At 58.8% G+C, this 22,947-nt stretch overlaps 2 protein-coding genes and 1 non-coding gene across 10 annotated transcripts; 2 read left to right on the forward strand and 1 right to left on the reverse strand.

Moving 5' to 3' along the window:
* The first annotated feature begins 3,031 nt into the window (after positions 1-3,031).
* Positions 3,032-7,749, forward strand: ZFP36 (ZFP36 ring finger protein). The gene is made up of 2 exons (XM_026482340.4): positions 3,032-5,283; positions 6,101-7,749. Exons 1-2 carry the CDS (start codon positions 4,885-4,887, stop codon positions 7,052-7,054), a joined length of 1,353 nt encoding a protein of 450 aa, XP_026338125.2. The 5' UTR covers positions 3,032-4,884; the 3' UTR covers positions 7,055-7,749.
* A 2,964-nt stretch (positions 7,750-10,713) lies between these two features.
* TRNAI-UAU (transfer RNA isoleucine (anticodon UAU)) lies at positions 10,714-10,806 on the reverse strand. The gene is given in 2 exon segments: positions 10,714-10,749; positions 10,769-10,806. It is a non-coding gene; the product is annotated as a tRNA-Ile (tRNA).
* A 271-nt stretch (positions 10,807-11,077) lies between these two features.
* Positions 11,078-22,219, forward strand: PLEKHG2 (pleckstrin homology and RhoGEF domain containing G2). Of its 8 annotated transcripts, none has more exons than XM_026482332.4 (19): positions 11,079-11,949; positions 12,607-12,736; positions 13,568-13,839; positions 13,917-14,017; positions 14,803-14,869; positions 15,003-15,049; positions 15,279-15,429; positions 15,724-15,861; positions 16,077-16,277; positions 16,748-16,840; positions 16,930-17,016; positions 17,353-17,386; positions 17,479-17,580; positions 17,703-17,750; positions 17,830-17,868; positions 18,037-18,053; positions 18,159-18,335; positions 18,441-19,356; positions 19,450-22,219. In XM_026482332.4, the coding sequence occupies exons 2-19, from the start codon at positions 12,628-12,630 to the stop codon at positions 21,063-21,065; spliced, it is 4,215 nt and encodes a 1,404-aa protein (XP_026338117.3). In that variant the 5' UTR covers positions 11,079-11,949; positions 12,607-12,627; the 3' UTR covers positions 21,066-22,219. The 8 variants fall into 8 exon arrangements, with proteins under 8 accessions (XP_057170358.1, XP_057170361.1, XP_057170362.1 ...); XM_057314381.1 differs by having other exon boundaries at positions 13,571-13,839; XM_057314375.1 differs by having other exon boundaries at positions 11,078-11,949; positions 18,037-18,335.
* The last annotated feature ends 728 nt before the right edge of the window (positions 22,220-22,947 follow it).

Consider the following 22,947-nt stretch of genomic DNA (forward strand, 5'->3'; position numbering starts at 1 on the left):
GCACTTTGGACTGCCTGTTGATGACCTCTTCCAGGGGCTCTCCCCCAACGCGGCCTGGGCAAAGAGCCCTGACCTGCCTCTCTCCTTCAGTCCTTCCTGATTTTGTCTGTTGGGGGGTGGTCTCTCCGTGTTTGCTCCTTTTTCTAGCTGTCTCTCTGTGTGTTTCTAAGGCATGGGTCTGTTGTCTGTCTCTCATTTGGTCTCTTTTTGTCCCTGTCTCTCAGCCTCTGTGGTCCTATCTCCCTGTGTCTGACCATTTCTATCTTAGTCCCCTTTTGCTCTCTTCGGCCCCCCGTTCCTAGCTGGGACTCTATTCTGAAAGGGGCCAGATTCTGGGATCCAGACCCCTAGCTTATCTGGGGCGAGGGGAAGGAGTTGCAGATCTAGGGGCCACAGCCAAGTCTAGGGATCCCTAGGACCTCCCATGTCAGCCCAGCCCCCAGGTCCTCAGCCCAGGAAAGGGGAAGTGAAGGGGTTTTAGGCCCTGACCTCAGCGTGCCTGGTCTGAGAGCAACTCACTCCCCCACCCGAACCCGGAGCCTGCGTCAGCAGGGCTCGAACGAGGGGCATTGTGCAATCCGTGGTGAAGCCTAGCCCAGCTGGATGCCTGGGTCCCTGTATTTTTAGCCCCAAAGGAGAAGTGAAAAGGCCCCAGCAGGGGTGAATCATCAGTCCTGGGGAAGAACCCAGGCGCCTGGGCCCCAGCTCCGGGAAGCAGGCCTTGGGGAGGGGGCTTCAGGGAAGGAGTGGCCCACCAGGCTCCCCTTTTCCCTGAGAGTGAGCTCGGGAGCTCAGCCATGGCTTTCAGGCCTGGGCAAGTGCAAGGCGGAGCTACCAGCGCAGGCCCAGCTGTTCGGGTGTGAAAGGCCCGAGTGAGTCAGCCTGGTTGTGGTACTGCCCCACCCAGCACCTTCTGTGCCCTGGTTCCCATCTTGCCGCCCAGAGGCGTCCCGTCCTGGACCCCACATCTGTGAGGAAAGCCTGGGACTGTGGAGACCTGTGATTGACCCAGAGCTCAGGTCCCCACACTGGAGTCCTGGGAAATGGCCAGCTCCTCTGTGTGTGTGTGTGTGTGTGTGTGTTGTGTGTGTGTGCGCACATCCCAGGTAGTTCCTTTCTTGAAGTGCCAGGCATGTAGGGCAGGCGCCCAGGAAAGGCAGCAGACCTCTTGGGCACTAATTGAAGATGCAGTCCATGGGAACAAATTTAACACAAATGCAAGATATGGAGTTGGAGAATTATGTTACTTTGTTAAAAAACAACAACAACACACAAACATTAAAGTTTGAGAGCTTAGGTTGGGTAGTGGTCCATGGGTATTCATTATTATTAGGGTCTGTAAATAGATGTTACATGTATTATTCGTTAAATAGATGGTAAGATTTATCTTGGCGGGGGGAGTCCTTGACAGAGGTCACAAAGGCCTTGCTGAGAAGGTGGTACTGGAGCAGACTTGAAGGAGACGGAGTAGGCTTGTGGGTATTTGGAGAAAGTGTCCCAGGGAGACCAGCAGCAAGTGCAAAGGTCCTGAGGCAGGAATGTGCTGATGTGCTTAGGGACAATGTGGAGGCCTGGACCATAGCACAGGGGCAGGGGTAGAAGTTAACGCAGGTCATGAGGACCTTAGTGGAGATTTTCACTAGGTTATTAGACCCAGATGGAGATTCTACAGCCTACAGATTATACAGTTGTATGCACAACCACACACTCCAGGCAAATGTGTACATGAGAAGCACAGCCTCATAGGGCACAAAAGACCATGGGGACACAGGCGCACATGGCCCCCCTCTTCCCCAGCACAGAACAGTATAACCCTCCGTCCTACAATCATGGTGTCCCCAGGTTCTGCGGCCCAGTGACAGACAGTCCCACAAACAGACTCTAAAGGAACAATCCAACCACATGAACATACAAACAACTCTCTAATCACCACTTAACCCACTATCTTTCACCCCATCGCAGACTTTGCCCATCACAGGCTGACTCAGCCCTACCCTCAGCTCAACATTATCGAAAGCAGCCTTAGCTGGGGATGGAGAATGCTTCTCAGGTACAAGTGTGTGCGTGTGTGGCTCGGTTCGGCCCATGGAGGGCGAACAGTGACCAGCCTCCCTTCCCATCATGTGCGTTGTAGACGTCAGGAACCGAAGTTCACTAGTTTCACTGCCTTGTGACTGGGCCTCAGAGGAACCTCACCCAGATTCTGGCCTCCCGTGTGCTCAGCCTCACCCCAAATAAGGACACAGACACTTCAAAACACTTTTGGCTACATACGCAGCCACAGGGACTGTGCACACGGCCACAGCTACTTCCAGTCACACATGCTCACACACAGCTTCCAAGTCCGGGGTGCACACGGGCTCCGGCCAGAAGGCACGGGCAGCCACGCGACCCTCTCAAGGAGTTGCTCCGTCCCTCCGGATCCCACAGTGGTGCGCGTTCCGCAGATGTGCACGTAGGTCTGTAAGTCCCACGTTCTTGTGAACGCCAGCTCGAGCAGTTGCAGTTGGGTACACACTCCCACCCCCAGGGCTGGCTAAAGTAAACAGTGGAGTCAACCACAGGCGCAGGTGGTTTCACACATTTATTCACACAGCCGTGGCAGGCGGCACTGGAAGGCCACAGCCCTCACACAGGAAACGGGGCGCGCACCCTCATGTCCCACACCTACTTCCCCCAATTCTGCACCCAGCCACGCCGAGGCACACACGTTCGCACCTACAGTACACACACACACTGCCACACGACGCAGGCCACGGTCCGCCCCCCCGGCTGGCCCACGCAGTTGCACACTCGGCCGCGCCCGCTCGCGCCCAGGCACGCCAGGCGCGCACACGTGCCGCGAGTACACGCTCCCCTGCTCGCCCGCGCACTCGCCCCGACTCTCACACCCCCGCGTTTCCCGTCCCCGCTTGTTTTTCTGGAAACTCTGCTCTCTGTTCCCCTCCCCCTAGGCCGGAAGTGCTCGCCGTATTTTTAGCCGCTCTGGTTTCCGCCCCTTTCCTCCTCGCTCTGCCCGCCCAGGAGCTACCCCCCCCCCACCGCACCCCGCGGGGGACCCCGGCCATCCCCTTCCCCACCGTCATTCCAGAGGGGATTCCCGGCCGCCGCTGGGGCCACGGATTTTCCCGCTGGCTACGTGAGGAGCGGGGAGGAGTCCAGTCCTGAACTTCCTCCCAGGCTGGGCGTCTGGGGCCTGGACCAGGGTGGGAAGGGGGATGGGAGCCAGACTCCCAGATGGGAGGGCGGGGAGAGGCTGGGGTCTCGGACTCGGGCTAGAGAGAGAGAAGGGGGCTGGGCTCCCGGACTTGGGGGTCTGACATAGGAGGGGCTGGAGGCCCCATCTCCTGGATCTGAGCAGAGAGGTGGTTTGGCAGACCCGGACCCCTAGATCTGAGCAAGGAGAGGCCGCGGCCCGGGGCCCTGGGTCCCACCCGTCTGCGTTTCAGTGGACGGTTGGCCCTTCCCCGGCGCAAAGCTCCCTCTCCAGCCTCTTCGAACGTCGCCCAATCCCAAGAGTCCTGGCTCTCGGGGCGATGACTAAGCAGATAGGAGAGGGGAGGGGGTCAGCCTGACTCAGGGATGGGAAATGCTCCCTGTCTCCAGGGAATCGAAACTCCTCCAGGATCGCGGCTGGAGCCGAGCCAGACTCCAGAGACCCCAGGTTGTCCCCCCCCCCCCCCCCGTTTTCCCGCCGCCTCAGCCCTACTAGCGGCGAAGGGATTTGGAGCCCAGCCGGGAGGCGGGTACCAGGCACCTCCCCTTTCCCCTTTTTGCCGTTGTCCTCCAGGCTGTGTTTACAGGCGACAAAAGCCCTGGTTACAAGAGAGGAACCCGGGCGTCCGGGTCGAGCCTCCTCGTCACGGCTTCCAGGAAGCCCCCCTCCCCCGCCCCTTGCGTATGAGTCACGGGCGAGCGGGAGGCTGCAACCGTGCCAAAGCCACCCGCAGCCGCCCAGCTCACGGGACTGGCCGGGAAGGCCCCTCAGCCCCAGAAAGCGCCGCACCAGGGATTCCCCCGAGCTCTGTCCGACGAGGCAAGTCGGTGTACCTGGCAGGCTCTTCCCACCTCAATACCCTCAATACGAGCCCGCGGTCGCAGCCTGCAAAAGTAAACTTTCCACCTTTGTAACTGCACTCCGTGGCAATGATTTCTACCCCCATGTTTTCGCTCAGGGCGGCAGCTCACCAAGATCCCCTTAAAAGTAAACTTTCTTCCCAGGTCTGTTACAGAGTGTCACTCAAGGCACCCCCTTGACAATCACAGACTTGCCAACGCGGGGTATAATCCCCGCAATTAAGAGTTCTCTCAAGGCACACCCCTTTGAAAGACACCCATGCGACCATCAGTTGGGAGAATGACCCATTTCTTCCACCTCCAGACGACTTTCCATCAAGGCAACCCTCTACCACAATAAAAGACCTCCCCCTTTCTAATCTTGAGTTTTCTCAGAAGGCAAACTTCTTAACAGGGACTAGGACAGTAACTTGGCCTCTCCGAGCCTGGGTTTCCCGGTGTGTAAACTGGGCATAATGAGTCCTTGAGTTAATGTATGTAAAGCACTTCCATGGGACAGTGCCTGGCCCAGAGGAAACGATCAGAAGTGCCATTATCTGCTTGAGCACGAGAGGCTCCTTTCCTGCCTCGCCAGGTATTCCGGGACCCCACGCCCCGCGCGAATTGGCGTAGGAGGATTGGCGATCCTTCCAACTTCTCCTCTCCCTGCCCTGTCTCACCCTCTCTAAATCTCCCTGCGTGTGTCTCTCCCTCCATGTCGGTGTCTGTTTTTCTCTTTGGGTCTCTCCATTTCTTGTCTCTTTCTCTCCCGGCGTCTCTCCCCGCCCCCGTCCGCCTCTCCCACGCACGCCCTCTTGGCCTCTGCCCATGTCAATTCCCCCGGGAGCCCTGCCCCCACCACCGCGCAGTTCGATTCTCCGCGCCTCCGTCTCCAGCCTTGAAGACTGGGCCGACACCACTACCCCCCGCCCAACACACACACACACCCTGGGCACTCCCCGCCGGGTCGGGGCCGCCCGCGGGCCAGGCTCGGGTTCTTCTTGGCCGGGGGCCGGGCGGGCCTTGCTGGGGGCGCGCGTCCGGGAAGCGCCCCTCCTGGCCCCACCCACCAGGACCCGCCCCTCTGGCCCCGCCTCCTCCCATCGACTCTATAAAAGCACCGTCTCTGCCAACCAACCGCAGCCTGACTTCAGCGCTCCCACTTTTGGCCGACTTCTCAGCCCATCGGCCGTTCGCGCCGCCATGGATCTCGCCGCCATCTACGAGGTGAGCCCCCGCCGACCGACACCCCCGGGGTCTGCTTGCCTGACACCCTTCTTAAACTAGGGCTCTCTAGCGCCGGAAAGTCCGGCCCGGGACCTCTGGCTCCCTTCTCAAACTGCAGCTCGGGAGAGTCGCACACTCCGGCCCGGGGTCCCAAGCTCCCTTCTCAGACCAGTGCGAGTCTCGGGAGGTGCAAATGGAGTTCACGACTTTCGGGTCTCCGCCCCAGCATTGGTGGGGTGGCCCTTGGAGATGGAAAGCTGGAGGACTCTTTTCAGACTACGGCTGTCTGGAGGCGGAAATGGCCCCACACCTGGCTTATCCCCTAGTAGTTGCTTAGGGCGCGGTTTTGCGCGGAGGCGTTTCTGGGGTTGGAGTCTTGGGGTGAGGGGAAGCCGACTTCTCTTTCTCCACCGCTTGACCCAGCGAAGAACTCTGGGAACCCTAAAACCGAAGAGATCCCGACTCTTGGGTTACCTTTGCCTCCTTCTCCAGTTGTGAAACTGGAGAACCCGATGTGCGGGGTCAGACCCCGAGGGGTCCAGAGGCTCAAAATTGAGAGGACGGTGGTGTTGTCTGACTTTGGGGTCTCCTCTTGTTCTAGCCGGGGTGTCTGGGTCCCTGGGATCGGCTTCTCTCGCGAATAAACTCAGAACGTCCAAATCGGGATCCCTGCGATCCGGCACTCATATTTTAATGGGGGCAGGTGGGGCTCAGGCCAGGAGCCCACAAACCGGACTGGCAAGCTCTTAGGTGCCCTGCAGCTGTGGTGGGGCGTCACCCAGCATTTTCGGTGTCTTAACCAATCCCTGTTCCACAGAGCCTCCTGTCGCTGAGCCCTGACCTGCCATCTGACCACGGAGAGACCGAGTCCAGCCCAAGCTGGGCTTCCTCCGGGCTCTGGAGCCTCAGCTCATCCGACAACAGCCCGGCTGGGGTCGGTGCCCGCTTGCCTGGCCGCTCCACCAGCCTGGTGGAGGGTCGAAGCTGTGGCTGGGTGCCGCCACCCCCAGGCTTCGCACCCCTGGCTCCCCGCCCAGGCTCTGAACTGTCACCTTCACCCACCTCACCTACTGCAACCCCCACCACCTCATCCCGGTACAAGACTGAGCTATGTCGGACCTTCTCAGAGAGTGGGCGCTGCCGCTATGGGGCCAAGTGCCAGTTTGCCCATGGTCTGGGTGAGCTGCGCCAGGCTAGCCGCCACCCCAAGTACAAGACCGAACTCTGCCACAAGTTCTACCTCCAGGGCCGCTGCCCCTACGGCTCACGCTGCCACTTCATCCACAACCCCAGCGAAGACCTGGCTGCCCCGGGCCACCCCCACGTGCTGCGGCAGAGCATCAGCTTCTCAGGCCTGCCCTCTGGCCGCCGAACATCACCACCACCAGCAGGCCTGGCAGGCCCTTCCCTGTCCTCCTGCTCCTTCTCTCCCTCCAGCTCCCCACCACCACCACCGGGGGACCTTCCACTTTCTCCCTCTGCCTTCTCTGCTGCCCCTGGGACCCCAGTGGGCCGAAGGGACCCCACCCCAACCTGTTGCCCCTCCTGCCGAAGGGCTACCCCCAGTAGCGTCTGGGGGCCCTTGGGTGGCCTGGCTCGGAGCCCCTCTGCACACTCCCTGGGATCTGATCCTGACGAATATGCTAGCAGTGGCAGCAGCCTGGGGGGATCCGACTCACCTGTCTTTGAGGCTGGGGTTTTTGGGCCACCCCAGCTACCTGCAGCCCCTCGGCGACTCCCCATCTTCAACCGCATCTCTGTTTCTGAGTGACAAGTGCCCACCCAGTACAGATCAGCTGGATCTCAAGGGGGCCATTTCTCTTTTGCCCTGGGTTCCACAGGGGCCCCAGGGGCTGTGGGAAACTGGAGGACTCAATCAAGTAGCCTCCCCCCAACCTTCCAAAGTGCATTAACCCACTCCCCTGACCCCACGCTGGGGCAGGTCCCCAGTGTGCAAGCTCGGTGTTCATGGTGTCGGGGGAAGGAGTGTTTTCTGGGGCCTTGTTAAAAAAAAAAAAAATGTAGCAGATTTGAGGAAGGCAGTGAGCCCTCTACCCACCCCTCCCTTTCCCAATGCTGTGAATAATAGGCTCCCACTGCCCCCTTCCAATTTCTCCTAGACCCTGAGGTTCCAGTGTCTGGTGGTGACTGGAGCCTCCCCCTGAGGGGGAATCCTGGTGCTCGAATTTCCCTCCAAAAGCAAGTAGCCAAAGCCATTGCCAAACCCCACCCAGCCATTGGGCTCTTTATTTATGACGACTTTATTTATTCTAATAGATTTTATAGTATTTATATATATTGGGTCGTCTGCTTCCCTTGTATTTTTCTTCCTCCCTTTTGTAATATTGGAAACGACGGAATAATTATTGTTATAAGTATACTATAATAATATATTAAGTAATATATTGTTAAAAGTTTATTTTTGTGTTTTTTGGAATTTTTAAATAAAAGGAATCTGTGTGTAAACTGGAATCCTGGATTTTCTGCCGTCTAGAAGCAGTAAAGAGGAGCGGGGAAGGTGGCGTGGGCTTTTAGAAGCGGGATAGGTGCGGTCGACCGAGAGCTCCTCCAAACCCTCGCAGACGGAGCCGCCCGCGGCGCTTACCTGGCAGGAAGTGACGTCACCTGGCCCGGCCATTCACCTGAGAGGGCGGGGCCCAGGTGAGGTCACCCTAGGAACTCGGAGAGCCAGTTCCTGGGGCGTGGGGGCGCAGGCCCTCCCGTCCAGCCGGGCTCCTTGACCCAGCCGGCGGCCGGGCGCGGGCGGGGACGGCATGTTTCCGTCCCCACGGGGCCGAGGGAGGAGGGCGGGGCAGAGCGGAGAGGACGGAATGTGCCGGGTCGCGAGCCCAGGACGGACGGGGGCGGCGAAGCGGGTGGGGGAGGGGGCCTCCCGACAGTCGGGGCGTCCCGGGGTCCCACCGCCCGGTGTTCCGGGACGTGAGAGCCTGGCGGGGATCTCAGGCTTTCAGAACCGCGGGGGAGGCAGCTTGAGAGCCTCAGGATTCCAGAATCTCAGAGGCAGTCTCGGCGATTTAGAATTCTAGCCCCTTGGTGTCTCCGAAAACTTGCAGAGACCGCAAAACGCAGTAATCTGGCCTTCCTCGGAATTGCAGAGTCTTGGCCCTTCGGAACTCGAGAAGTTCGGCATTTGGGGGCCTTGGAAGCTCGAGGGTATCGCGCTCCAGGCGGGGCCGGGGAGGGGGTCCGGCTCGCCAGGCCCGAGTGTGGGTCGCGGCAGCGTCGGGCGGGGCCCCGGGGACCGCGGCGTCCTCGGACCATACAAGGCAACACGCGGCGGGAACCACCCTGGGGCGGGGGAGCCGGCCACCCCGCGCCCGGAAGCCGCCCCGCGTCAGCGCCGGCGCCCCGCCCCCCTTCCGCCACCTCCTCCGCCCCCCTCTACCCCTTTCCCCCCTTCTCTTTCCTCTCCCCTCCCCCACTTCCCTCTCCTCTCCCCGCTCTCCCCGCCCTCCCCACCGTCAGTTCCTTCTCCCCTACCCTCCTGCGCCGTCCTTCCCCTCACCCTCTCCAACTCTTCCTCTCCCTCAGGAGTCCTCTCCCTTTCCCCTTTTTAATGTGTTCCCCTTCCAGCCTCCACCCCCGTCCCTTACCACCTCCTCTCCTCTTTCCTTCAGTTCCTCTCCTTCTCTCCCCTCTCCCCCCCCCCCACCTTCGTGTCCTCTGCACCCTTTTCCTCCTGGCCTCTAACTCACTCATCGTCTCCTGGGTTCCACCTCTCGTCTCCGCCCCTCTGCTCCGTCCCGCTGGTATTCTCCCTCTCCCTCTCCAGCCCCTTCCCCTCCTCTGCCTTCTCCTCTCCCTTCCTCCTGAGCCTCCTTGCCCTCTCTTCTTTGGCTCTCTCTCCCTGCCCACTGGCAGGCCCTGACCATTGATCGCCGCTTCCCGGAAACTGCCCTCCCTTCATTTTGGGGAAAGGGCTCAGATCCCCAGACTTAGGAGAAAGGGTTGGAATAAAAGAAACACGGAGATCCAAAGACATCGGGGAGGCAGAGAGCAAGAACGAGCCATGCAGAGACATTTACAGAGTCTGAAAGAACGAGAAACACATCTCTGGCCCTTCCCTTAGCAAAAACAGATTTTCTGCCCCTTCTAAAAACAAAAACCGCATTTGAGAAAATGACCCCCACCACCAGCTACCAGTGCCAAACACCTGGGAGTCCCCTTGACTCCTCTTTGTCAAACCCACACCCCATCCAACAGCAATTCTGTCTGACTCATCTACATAGATCTACCTGCCTGCTGTGGCTCCCAGCCTAGTCCTATCCAGCATCATCTTCCACCTGAACCTTCCTAACAGCCCCTTCCTGGTTTCACTGGCTCAGGACCTACCCTCAGTCTCTCCCCACTCCCCAACAAGACAAATACAGGGAACCTGTCCTGACACCTGAGTCAGAGTCAGATCACATAAAAGGCAAAGTCCTAAGTCCTCACCAGCTTACATAGCCCGGCTCTTATCTAAGGCACTCTTGCTCTAATCACATGGGCTTTCTAGCGGCTCACCAATATACCTGACCTGCTGCTTCAGCCACAGGGCCTTTTCACCGGCTGCTACCGCTGCCTGGAATATTCTCCCAAGTATCCCCCCATGGCTTACTTCCCTCCTTTAGGTCTCTGCTCAGATGTCTCCTCAGTGAGATGATGTTTGACTACTATTATTACAACCCACACCCTCATCCTTCCTCCCTACTTTGCTCTACTTTTTCCATGACATTCATCACCACCTAACATATAAAATGTAGTTTTCATGCTTATAGAAGTCCGCCTCTCCCACTAGAATGTAAAATCCTCAGGGGCAGGGACTTTGTGTTATTCATTGCTGTATCACTCATGGCTAAACCCTAAAGAGGAGTCAGTCACATAGTGGATGTTCAACATTTGTTGAAAGAAACAAATCAATTCAGAAAAAAAGGAGGAAAAGAGAGCAAAATCTCAAGTCACAGGAGAAAAAAACAGTAAATACGCGATGTGATTGATGTTAACTAAACTTACAGAAATCATTTCACAATTTATACATATATCGAATCACGTTGTATACCTTGGACTAATACGGTGTTATATGGCAATTATATCTGAGGGGAAAAAATCCAAGACAGAAAAGATGGAGAAAGAGGCAATGCCATAGAGTCAGCAGAGAACCCGACACATCTACACAAGTCTTAAACTGAGATTTGCCGACCCAATTAAATACTCAGGCATTTAAGAGGCGATACCACCCTCTGGCGGCCGGGATGGAAACGGCACCTCCCCACAATACAGAACACTCCCAGGGGTCGTCAGAGTTCCAGGGGTTGCAGCCTGAAAACTCCGAAGATCGAAATGCTCATTCCTTTAAGTGATATTGTAGATGTTCTAGCTGATTTGTAAGATGTATAAATTTCTAAAAAGAGGATAAGAGGAAGAAAAAGATGCTCCAGGTGAGGATCGAACTCACAACCTCGGCATCGCTCCGCTCGCACTGTCGTATAAGTACCGCGCGCTAACCGATTGCGCCACTGGAGCTCCGGCCGCACCCTCGCGTCGCGAGGTCCTTCAGTCGTTCTTGGCCACGTGACCTGGCTGGACAACTCCGCCTTTCCTGCATATGCAAATACGAATCTTTTGGTTGACCAATGGGAGAAAGTGCGCTACCAGTTCCGGATTCTCACGCCCCGAAGGCCCTTGCTGTAAAAGGGAAAAATCTGAGAGGCGTTTGGAATGTGGGGGCGTAGCCTGCCCGGGACTCGCCTCCTCATGAATATTCAGACAAGGGGGCGGGGTCTTAACCCTTTACCGGCTGCCCGGCCGGAAGGCAGCCCCTCCCCCCCACGGGCGGGAACAGGATATGAGCCCGGGCGGCTGGGGGGAGGGGAAGCCCCAGGCGACCGCCCCCCGCCTTACAGCTGGGACCGGACTCTCCCGCTACAGATGTGGCGCCTCCGCCGCAAGAGCCCCGCGGTACTCATCCTAGAGCCTGAGGGGTCCAAAGTGGTGGACTCCGGAGTCGCGAGTCTCTGCACCGCGCCCTGAGAGACCCCAAAGAGCAAGCTAAAGGAGCCCAGATATCCAGGTGCCCAGCGCCCCCTCCTGGAAGAGCCGGGAGTCCAGGACGGCAGCCCTGCGCGATCCTGGAGGCCGAGCTTCCTGTACCCCGGTTTAAAGAACTTGGGATCCCAGACCGGTGATTACCTCCAAGGTTCCCAGATATCCGAGCCCAGATAGCCGAACTCGGCATACGGACTCCGAGCACCCCAGCCAGTGTGTTTGGAGCTGAAACGCCCACCACTTCAAGGAGACCCAGGAATTTGGGACTCCCCTGCGCTCCCGCCTGGAAATGATTTAATCTCTGCTCCAAGAGTTAGGGGAACTCAGAAATCGCCCCACGGCCCTATCTAGAAGACTCGGGAATTTGGGTCCCCAGCGCCCCATCTGAGACCCAAGAGTCGGGACTCCCAGCATCCCTCATTTAGAGGACCAAGAAATTCGGACCGCTGCATCCCATTCTCCGAGAGACGCCGGATTCTGGTTCCCGGAGCCTGAGAACCCGAAGTTCACGCCCCTGACTTTCAGAGACCCAGGAGTCCGGCTTTGCGCCTCCCCAGGGACCGTGCTAGGGTCGAATAAGAATCCAGCAGCCTCGGTTCGGGGCTGGAGACTCCCTGGGAGGTGAGGGGGGAGGCGAGGGGCCCCGAAGGGTTGGGGGAGGGGGCGGCGCCGCAGCAGCTGAACAATGAGGGGGCGTGCCGGCGGGGGGCGAGCGGAGGCGCCGGCGGGAGTTTGGGTCTGGAGGGGTGTGGGAAGGCTCTGGGGACCCGGGCTGCGGCGGTGGGGACAGTAAGCAGATCGCGGAGGGACTGGCTGGAGGAGGGGTGGTGGGTCGAGGGCTCAAGGCCAGCGCCCCAACTCGCAGCCCTGGGCGGGGGAGGGAGCCGTCTGCAGGACCCTGGCATCCGGTCCCCCAGCCTCCTCCGCCCTCCCCTGGGACCCCGCGGCCTCCCGCCCACGGCTTTTCCCAGCCCTGCCCCTCGCCCTCGGCTCCAGCCAGAACCCAAACGTTCCCAGGATCCCTGAGACTCCGGCCCCAGACAGACCAGACTCCCAGCTTCACTCTTCTTTGTCTCAACCTTTCCATCTTTTTCTCTGTGTAATCTCCCCCTGTGCCCATGTTTCTATCACTGTGCCTCCGTCTGCCCCATTAGTTACTCTCAGGGAGTCCCTCCTGGGGTTTAGACCCGGCTCCTAATTCTCTGGCCTAATCTGTGAGTGTGGGTGGAGGGGAAGGCCGATGGGGTCCTGATATGCCAGAAGGGAATCTTTCTGCAGCAGCCGCTGAGCCGCTCAGCCATGCCCGAGGGAGCCCGTGGACCGAGCCTGTCCAAACCCAGCCCTAGCCTTGGCCGTGGCCCCACAGGTGAAGTGTGTGACTGTGCAGCTGTGTGTGAGACCCAGACAGGTGAGCGTGCAGGGGAGGGTGGGGTCCACTGGACATTCGTTCCTTCAGTCCAGGCACTGTGCAGGCCTCTGTGGCTGGCGCTGGGCAGTGCTGGCAACACAGGGTGACCGAGACAGTTCCAGCCCTGCCTACACAGAGCTCCAGATGTAATGGGGCAAATGGAACCATCCCCGGATGCTGACAGTCCAGAGGGGGATACCCATGGTAGAATGAATGGTCAGGGCTGGGACAGGGTTGGGGGGGGAGTGAAGAAAGCCCCATCCACTCACTGTGGGAACCCAGTCAGGGAGGGCAGTGGACAGCTTCGTGGAGGAGGGGACATCTAAAGAGAATTGAAAGATGAGGAGGAATGAGTTGAGAAAAGCAAGAAATAGTATTCCATATGGAGGGAACAGTGTTTGCAGAGGTGAGAGGGGCTGGTTTTTCTTAAATAACTGAAAGCAGTCAAATAGGACTGGAGTGTGAGAAGTGGTGTGGCTATGGGAAGAAAGCAGAATGGAAAGGTCTCAAATGGCCACGTGTCATAGTGCCCTGTGGATCTGAGGAGTTTGGACTTTGTCCTGAGGACATGAAGGGGTTATACTTGGAGTGACAAGGTCAAATGGGCAAGTTAATAAAGATCCCCCAGGCTGATACCTGGAGGTGGATTAGAAGAGTAGAGGCCAGAGCCCAGAAAAGACCCTGATGGGAGAGGACTGGACAGGACCAGGGCGGCGCAGTGGGAAGAGGAGACGGGAGCCCGGGGGAAAGATATTGACCTGGTCTGGGTGAGTGTAGAGCCGAGAGCACTCAGTTGGGGAGCCCCCCTGATCTCCTGCTCCACACCCCCAGCAGCCCCTGCAACCGCTGCCATGGCCTCCCCCCGAGGTTCTGGGAGCTCCACATCCCTGAGCACGGTGGGCTCTGAGGGGGACCCCGCTCCAGGGCCCACCCCAGTCTGCTCAGCGTCCAGGCCAGAGCCCCTTCCAGGGCCCCCCATCCGCCTGCATCTGTCACCCGTGGGGACCCCGGGTTCAGCCAAACCCTCGAGGCTGGAGCGAGTGGCGCGAGAGATTGTGGAGACCGAGCGGGCCTATGTCCGGGACCTTCGCAGCATCGTGGAGGTGAGGCAGGCGGGCACCTGAGCCCAGCGGGACCCCAGGCCAGCCCTCTACCCCCATAACCCCGGTCATCCCCACAGGACTACCTGGGCCCTCTGCTGGATGGTGGGGTCCTAGGGCTGAGCGCGGAGCAGGTGGGCATACTATTTGCCAACATCGAGGACATCTACGAGTTCAGCAGGTCAGAAGCGGGAGGGATGGGTAGGGGCACCAGCCGGTAGGGTCAGGGGCGGTGGGCTATATCCTAATCCAAACCTTGGAGCCCCGTAGTGCCCTGTCCAGGCTGGTACCTGGGGTGTAGTAACATTGGGCAGGGATCGTGATGGGGAGTGAGGAACCAGAGTGGTGGAGGGTAAGGTGGCTGGGAGCCTGAGAACCCAGATGAGGTCTAAATACCGGGATGGGTCTCAGCGCTATGTCAGGTCTGGGGTCACGATGAATCCAGGGCTCCTGTGAGGCCTGAAGATCATGCCAGTGTGAGCATTTGTGTGACCAGCTCGGCCTGGGAACCGGGTCAGTCCTAGATAAACCAGATGGGTGGCCGGGACCCAGTGAGGAGGATGCTGGGGTCCAAAGCTCATGACCCCTCCAAGTGTCTTCATGAGGTCTGCAGATTATTATAGATCTGAGAAGGCATGACAAGGTCTCAGGATCACAACAGGATCTTAAGATCATCGCAGCTCTGAGAGTCATGACACCCCTCTCCCAGGGTCGTATCACAAGACACCCCCCCCCCCACCTAGGCTTATGCCGACTCTGACAAGATTTTGAGCTGAGGAGTAGGACACTGTCCACAGACAAAATCTGAGCAGGTTGCAATCTCCCGTGTCACAGTCAGAAGACTCCCTTTGGATATGGTGGCCCCTCAAGAGATCCTGGTCGCCACCAAGGCCCCAGGCTTCTGGAGTCCTCCGACAGGGGGTTGCGGGGATGGGGCAGTCCCTCAGCACCCTCTCTCCCTCACAGTGAGCTCCTGGAGGACCTGGAGGGCAACAGCAGCGCGGGGGGCATTGCCGAGTGCTTCGTGCAGAGGGTGAGGCGGGGTGAGGGCGCGCAGTCTGGGAGGGGGCCTGGGTCAGGGAGGAGCAAGCCTGGGCTAGGCCAGGGGGCGGGGGAGCTTGGGAAGTTGGGACCTCGGGTCTCCCTGACTCCCGTGTCACCCGCAGAGTGAGGATTTTGACATCTACACATTGTACTGCATGAACTACCCGAGGTGAGGGGTGAGGAGTGAGGAGCCCCTGCTGGGCCCCAGGCCTTGCCCACTGAGTTGCTGTGCCGGCCAGCCTCCCTCCACCTCGACCCATCCAGCTCCAACCCCTGCCAGACCGTGACAGTAACTGACCTCTCCCTAAGCTGCCCTTGACTGTCCCGCCCCCACCGCCAGCCCCCGAAACCCCACCCCCACCCCACCCCACCCCAGCTGACCTGTGCTGTGCCCCCAGCTCCCTAGCCCTGCTCCGGGAGCTGTCGCTGTCCCCGCCTGCAGCCCTGTGGTTGCAGGAGCGCCAGGCCCAGCTCCGCCACTCGCTGCCCCTGCAGAGCTTCCTGCTGAAACCCGTTCAGCGCATCCTCAAGTACCATCTGCTGCTGCAGGTGCGCCGTGGCCCCCGGGGGCTGCTCGCGGAGGGCATAGTCCTGTCCGTTGGCCACCTGGTGGGACGTCTGGAGGGTGGCCCCAGGACAAGTCCCTAGAAGCCGGGGCAGCAGGTGGGGCCAGTGGGGACTGGCGCTGGCTGATCCCACTCTGTCTCTGCGTGTGTGTCTCTGTCCTTCTTTGGGTCGCCACCTCTGCCCCCACCTTCCCATTTCTCTCTTTCTGTCTCTTGTCATTATCATTCTTCCTCTTGTTTCTGTCCCCTCCCTGGGTGCCTGGTGGCTGCCTGGTAGGAGCTAGGCAAGCACTGGGCAGAGGGCCCGGGCGCCGGGGGCCGCGAGATGGTGGAAGAGGCCATTGTGTCCATGACCGCCGTCGCCTGGTACATCAACGACATGAAACGCAAGCAGGAGCATGCCGCGCGCCTCCAGGTGAGCCCGGGGTGGGGTGGGGGGGCCGGGGCTGCTGGATGGGGGCAGCGGGTGGAGGGCCTCTGGTGGGCGTGATCAGCACTGCAGAGGCGGCCTCCGAGGGAGGGCTGGACTGCACAACCCTGTGGCTCACGCCCCCGTCTTGGTGTGTGTGCACTTCCTGTCTTGGTGCGTGTGCCCTTCTGTGCCTTTCGCACCCGGCGGGGTCCCGGCAGGAAGTGCAGCGGCGGCTGGGCGGCTGGACTGGCCCGGAGCTCAGTGCTTTCGGGGAGCTGGTGCTAGAGGGCGCGTTCCGAGGTGGCGGAGGGGGCGGACCCCGACTTCGAGGGGGCGAGCGGCTGCTCTTTCTGTTCTCACGGATGCTGCTTGTGGCCAAGCGCCGGGGCCCAGAGTACACCTACAAGGGCCACATCTTTGTGAGTTCAGGGTTGGGGGCGAGGCCAGAATGTCAGGGGCAGGGTTCATTGTGTATACCTATACCTATATACTTGGGGGGGGGCAGGGGTGGGGTCTGCAAAGGTGGGGCCATCCAGCTCAGAAGGGCCAGGTTTTCTTGAGTCCAAGGATGGGGGGTGAGGTTTAATGAGGGGTGAGGCCAGCAGGATGCAGGTGAGGGCGTGGGGGGGGGCTGGATTTGCCCAGCAGCCAGGCATCTTCTTGAGGGGAGGACATCATCTGATCCAGATGAAGGCGAGGGGCTGATGAGGGAGAGAGAGCAGAGCCCGGCCTGATGGGGAGGCTCAACAGGGGAAGGGGACCCACCAAGTGTGCAACCTTACGGGGCACATCTTTCTAGGAAGTAGGAACCGGTTACCTACAAGGGGCACACTGCTGAGTCCAAGGGCTCTGAGCTTGCTGCCCCTTTTGCCCACCCTCCCCCATCCAGTGCTGCAATCTGAGCGTGAGCGAGAGTCCTCGAGACCCTCTAGGGTTCAAGGTGTCTGATCTGACCATTCCCAAACACAGGCACCTGCTCCAGGTGGGTGCAAGGTGGGGCTGGGCGGTCAGGGCTCCCCTCAGCCTCTAGACCTTACACCAGGCTCCCGACCACCCCTGTCCCTCCCCCAGGCCAAGAACCAAGAGGAGAAGAGGCTGTGGATTCACTGTCTTCAGCGCCTCTTCTTTGAAAACCACCCCGCCTCCATCCCTGCCAAGGTACAGCTCCGGCCATATCCATGAGCCCCGCAAGACCCTGAGGGCAGGGGGACTGTCTTAGACCTTGATCGATAAATGGCAGAGTTAGGCTGCCTGGGTTTGAATCCCCACTCCACCATGTCCCTGCTCTGTGACTTTGGGCAAGGAGGGCAACCTCTCTGGTCTCCCGTTTCCTCACCTGGAGGAATCAGCACTGACCCCATGGAGTTGTGGGGATGACTAACACTCATCAGTCACGTGACATGTCTCACGCTACGGCACCCGTTATCGGGACTGTGAGCGGGGTGTTCAGAGACAGGTCTCCTGCCACACAACCCTCACCCTTGTCTCTTTCAGGCCAAACAAGTTCTCCTTGAAAACAGCCTGCACTGTAAGTTGGGGCCTTGGGTTGGGAGGATGTGGAAGTAGAGGCGTTACTCCCAAGGAAAAGTAGATGATCGGGTTCCAAATTTCTCCCCATAGGTGCTCCTAAAAGTAAGCCTATCCCAGAGCCCCTGACACCCCCACTTGGGTCTCCCCGACCTCGAGATGCTAGAAGTTTCACCCCTGGACGAAGGAACACAGGTAAATATAGAACCCTGAGCTTCCCCCCTGCATCTCCCCCAGGTACTGTGCCCCCAGCCTTCTCCTCCTTCAGGAGCCTGGAGCTGGGCCGCTCATGGGCTTCTAATCTCCCTCTCCCACAGCTCCGTCTCCAGGACCCTCTGCTACCCGCCGTGGCCGCAGACAGTCTGGTGAGTGTCCTCCCCCTAAAAGTTGACTAGAGAATGCAGTGGGAGCTGGGCCCTTGACATCACTGTGTCCTTTCCCCAGAGCCAGTGAAGGACCCGTACGTTATGTTTCCACAGAACGGTAAGTGACTGCCCTGGCCCAGACAGGCCCAGCTCCGTCTGTCTGTCTGTCTTCCCAGGGGATGTCCTGTGTGCATGGGGGCAGGATGACAGGGGCAGTTCGTCAACTGTCAAGAATGACCTTGTTCCTGCATCTCACTCTTTCTCTTTCTCATCTCTCCATCCCCAGCTAAGCCTAGACTCAAGGTAAGAAACACTCTAGGACAGGGTCTGGTGACCTGGACTCCTGGGTCTGGGAGAAAGGGATGGGGCCCTCAACCCCTGCCCTCCATCCTCTCTCCTTGCTCACAGCATGCTGGCAGTGAGGGGGAGCTCTACCCCCCCTTAGAGCCTCAGCCACCAGTTCCAGCTTCCGGAACCCCTGAGGACCTGGAGGATACGGGACCCCCCACGCTGGAACCCTCTGGAACCTCCATCACTGAAGAGATCCTGGAACTGTTGAATCAAAGAGGCCTCCGGGATCCAGGGGTGAGCTGGGCATCACATGGTGTGCTTGGGGCTCTTGGCTGGGGCGGCCACAGCCCGGAAGTCAGGGGTGCCGGCCCGCCCTGATGTCTTTGGCCTCTTCCCCAGCGCCCACTGCAGCCATCCCCCCACGACATTCCCAAGTTCCCTGGAGACTCCCAGGTGCCAGGCGACAGTGAAACCCTCACATTCCAAGCCCTGCCCGTCCGGGACTCTTCAGAAGAGGAGGAGGAGGAGGAGGAAGAGCTGGAGATGGACGAACGGGGGCCATCCCCACTCCACGTCCTGGAAGGGCTCGAAAGTTCCAGTGTGGCTGAAACTCCCGACGTTCCCGGCCTTGCCAGAAGTCCAGACGCACCCAGCCTCCCTGAAATTCCCAAGATTCCCCACTTTCCGAGCCTCTCTGACATTTCCAGTGTTTTCGAAATGCCCTGCCTTCCAGCCATACCTAGTGTCCCGGACATTCCTAGTCTCGCCAGTGCTCCCGCCCTTCCCTGTGACTCATGGCTCCAGGGACCTCTGCATGGGCCCGATGAGGCTCTAGCCACCAGGAGAGAACTGTTCCCGGGAGGCAGCTCCGCAAAACTGGGAGAGCCCTCCTCAGACGGCAGGGCAGCGCAGGAAGAGGCTGAGGAAGGGGAATCGTTCCCAGACTTCCAGCCCCAGGATGTCCCCCAAGAACAGGGATTCCCAGATGAGCTGAAATTCCGCTCTTGTTCAGAAATCCGGAGCGCCTGGCAGGCACTGGAGCAGGGGCAGCTGGCCCGGCCAGGATTCCCAGAGCCGCTGCTGATCCTGGAAGATTCGGATCTGGGAGGAGGCAGCGCAAGTGGGAAGGCAGGAGCCCCGAGTTCAGAGAGGGCAGTTTCCCGAGTGCGAGAGTTAGCCCGGCTCTACAGCGAGCGGATCCAGCAGATGCAGCGGGCCGAGACCCGGGCGTCAGCCAACGCCCCCCGCCGCCGCCCCCGCGCTCTGGCCCAGCCCCAGCTGTCCCCCTGCCTGCCTCAAGAGCAGGCTGAGCCAGGTGAGGTCTGGGTGTGTAGTCAGCAGGTGTGTGGTCGGCAGGGACGGCCCTCGCTGATCTCAGGCCTGACTCTTGTTCTTTCTGTGCACACAGGGCCCCTGCCTGCCTTTGGACACGTGCTGGTATGTGAGCTGGCCTTCCCACTGACCTGTGCCCAGGAGTCTGTCTCTCTTGGTCCTGCCACCCGGGTTCAAGCTGCCACACCTCTGTCTAAGCAGGGAGGCTGCCTGGGTGGCCCGGGTCTAAATGCTTCAACTTTGCCTGAGCGAGACCATCTGGGCATCCACGTTCCAGCTGCTACCCCTCTGCCGGAGCAAGGAGGCCTCTGGAACATACAGGATGTGGCTGCAGCCAGCACAGCCTTGCCCCAGCAGGAAGACCCCCCAAATGCGCAGGTGCCGGCTACAGCTCTGCCTGATCGAGAAGGCCACCTGGGAATCCAGCTTCCGGCCACCACGCCTTTGCCTGAGCATAGAGGCCATATGGACACCCAAGTTCCGGCCAGCCCAGTTCTGCCCAGGCAGGGACGCTGTTCTGACGTCATGGTTTTAGCCACCGCCGCTGTGCCCAAGCAAGACGGCTCCCCACGTAGCTGGAGCCCGACCAGTGCCCCATTAACTAAGCAAGGAGGTTCCAGGGATGTTCCTTTCCCAGCCGGCGTTTGTGACCAAGCTGTCAGCGCTTCGCTTACGCACGGAAACAGCCTGGACCATCCGATCCCAGGCAATGCTCCACTGCCCTTGCAACATGACCCCCCGGATGTTCTGGTTCCAGGTGCTTCATCTGTGCCTGCCTGTGGAGGCCCCCCAAGCCATCAGATCCCAGCCAGCACTCCACTGCCTTTGCCCCAAGACCCCTCAGACATTCAGCTTCTGGGCACCTCACCCTTGCCTGCACCCGGAAGCTGCCTAGACCATCGGATCCCTGCCAGCACCCCACTGTCTTTGCCCCAGAACCCGAATGTTCCAGCTGCCACACCTTTGCCCCAGCGACCAGGCCTCCCGGACACCCCAGTCCAGGCCCTCCCACCTTTGCCCAAGCAGGGAGGCCTCCCAGACATCCAGGGTCCGTCTGCTGCATCTCTGCTTCAGGAACAAAGCTTCACAGACCTCCAGGTCCAAAAACGTACACCTTTATTGGAGCAGAAGAGCCTCCCTGATGTCCATGGTCTGGCTGCAACACTTCTGCCTGGGCAAAGAGGCTCTCAGGATGTTCAGGGCCTGTTACCCACCCCGGGTCAGACCACTGTGGTTTTGTCCAAACCGGGACGCCGCTTGGCCTCTCCTGTCTTCAGGTCAGAGTCTTCAGAGTTGACACCACCCCAGAGTCCCCCTCCTCCAACCCGGCAGCTCCTGGGCCCCAACGCAGCTGCCCTCTCAAGATACCTGGCAGCCTCGTATATCAGCCAGAGCCTGGCTCGGCGGCAAGGGCCTGGGGGAGAGGCTCCCTCGGCCTCCCGGGGTCCCTGGTCCTCCTCTGCCCCTGCATCACGGGCTCCTTCACCCCCGCCCCAGCCCCAACCCCCACCTCCCCCAGCCCGGAGACTCAGCTATGCCACCACGGTCAACATCCAGGTTGGGGGTGGCGGGCGGCTACGGCCTGCCAAGGCCCAGGTCCGGTTGAACCACCCTGCTCTCTTGGCCCCCGCCCAGGAATCTATGGGCCTTCGCAGGGCCCAGGGAGCTCCTGATGCCCCTTTCCACATGTGAGCCAGGAAAAGCAAGGACTTCAACCAGATGCCACAGACCCTCAGAACTTCACCCACAAGTCCAGACACTGAACACGGGTGTGAAAATTGCTGCAGCTTTCCAACTCCTGGGAGCTGCTTTAGCGAATGGTCCTTTTTACTTACCTTGATTAACTCAGCAGGGATGGGGAAGGGGACATCATTAATATTTTGTTAATATTATGAAGTTATGTTATCTCTTCCCGTTGTGGAGGCAGTGGGGGGGATGCAAGACAATGAATGCAAAGGTCTGACACAGCACGAATCGGTGGTTCTGAAAACAGGAGTAATCTCGAACTTCGAGAATTACCCACAACCACCCATTATAATTTGGTGTCTGCTTTCAGAGTTTATGAACTGCTCGATGCCACCCAGGAAGGCCAAGTTAAGCAGCTCTGTTCCAGGTAGACACAGAAGTCTATTCCCTTAGCAGTTTATCCAGCTCCCATGTCCTAGCGTCTCCTCTGTTCAGCATCTCTGTCTGTCCATCAGCTGTCTGTCCATCTCCCTGGCTACCTGTCCCATTTTCCAGTCCATATGCTATTGGTTTAGTCCTCTCTACCCTAGTCATCCATACATCATCCTGCCTCCATTCTCATACCCATTCATCCATCAGTCCATTCCTCCATTACCCCACCTGTCCATTTAGTCCAACCAACCCTCTCCATCCGTCTGTCCCTCCATTATTTGTTTACGCATTTGTACATCTCATTCACTCAACCATCTAATCCGTCAGCACAACCACCCAACGTTCTCTGCCATCCATCCATCCCTCCTTGCTCAGGTTCTTCTGGTTCTTGGTGCTGCGAAATTTCAGAGACTGTTCCACACTAACACCAGAGTGAATTGGGTTCGGAATTCTAGGAAGTCTGTTCCACATCTGATTTCTCACTCCACAACACACGAATGTTCCAGTTCTTGTGCCCACCTACACACCCCCTCGCTCTAGTTTGGGACCTCTCCAATGCCTCAGCGTGCCCCCACCCCCAAGAAAGAAATTCAGGTCAGAGACAAAGGCTTTTATGTTTGAATCATTCTGCCCCCCTCCCAGCAGTGGCATGCCGGGTGAGCAGCAGAATTTAAGCAGTTTCTTTGGTAATACTGGCTTCATTGATTGAACGCTAAACCTCTTGTACTTAGCACATTGTCTTATTTTTCCTGGAATTCTGAGGCACCACATTGTCACAGCCGAATTCAAATGCTGACTTTTCTAGTTGGTGTATGACCTCAGTCTGGGTTTTCTCAACTGTGCCAGTTGAGAAACTGTACAACAGTACCTGCCTTCTAAGATCACTGTAGAGATTCAGTGAGCACAGCCTCACTTCCCAAATGTATATGAGTCTCTGACTCTGGGGCATTGTTGAACTGACAGATGCCCCCAGGATCCTGGATCTAGTTCCAGCCTATGGAATTAGAATCTCCAGGGCGGGAGCCCAGGAATCTGAAATTTTAAGAATCAGCTAACGGGGAAAAAAAAAAGGTGGAGAGAATATTGAGTACTAACTGCATAGCACGGGCATTAGTCACCTTATATGTGAACTCATTCCCTTTGAATCCTCCCAGTGTCCCTAAAAGGCACGTGAGGGTGGTTTCTGGTTCTCACTTTAGAGAGGAGCAAACAGGCATAGAGGAAGGGATTTGCCCAGTCACATAGCTAGGAAGGGGCAGAGCTGGAACTCATATCCACACGGCCTAGCTGGAGTCCACACTGTTAAGTGTCTGTCCTGTGTCAGGCATGCTTAGGGAACCACTTCCCTCCCAGATAAGGCTTACAGCCTCGTGCTCCAAGGGCCCTAGGCGACCCTCAGGGAGTCAGGTAGCCAGAACGAGGCCTGGCTCAATAAACCTTAGCTGCTGGCTTCCAT

Source organism: Ursus arctos, unplaced genomic scaffold, assembly GCF_023065955.2.
Source record: "Ursus arctos isolate Adak ecotype North America unplaced genomic scaffold, UrsArc2.0 scaffold_19, whole genome shotgun sequence".
In the NCBI taxonomy this organism is placed as follows: domain Eukaryota; kingdom Metazoa; phylum Chordata; class Mammalia; order Carnivora; family Ursidae; genus Ursus; species Ursus arctos.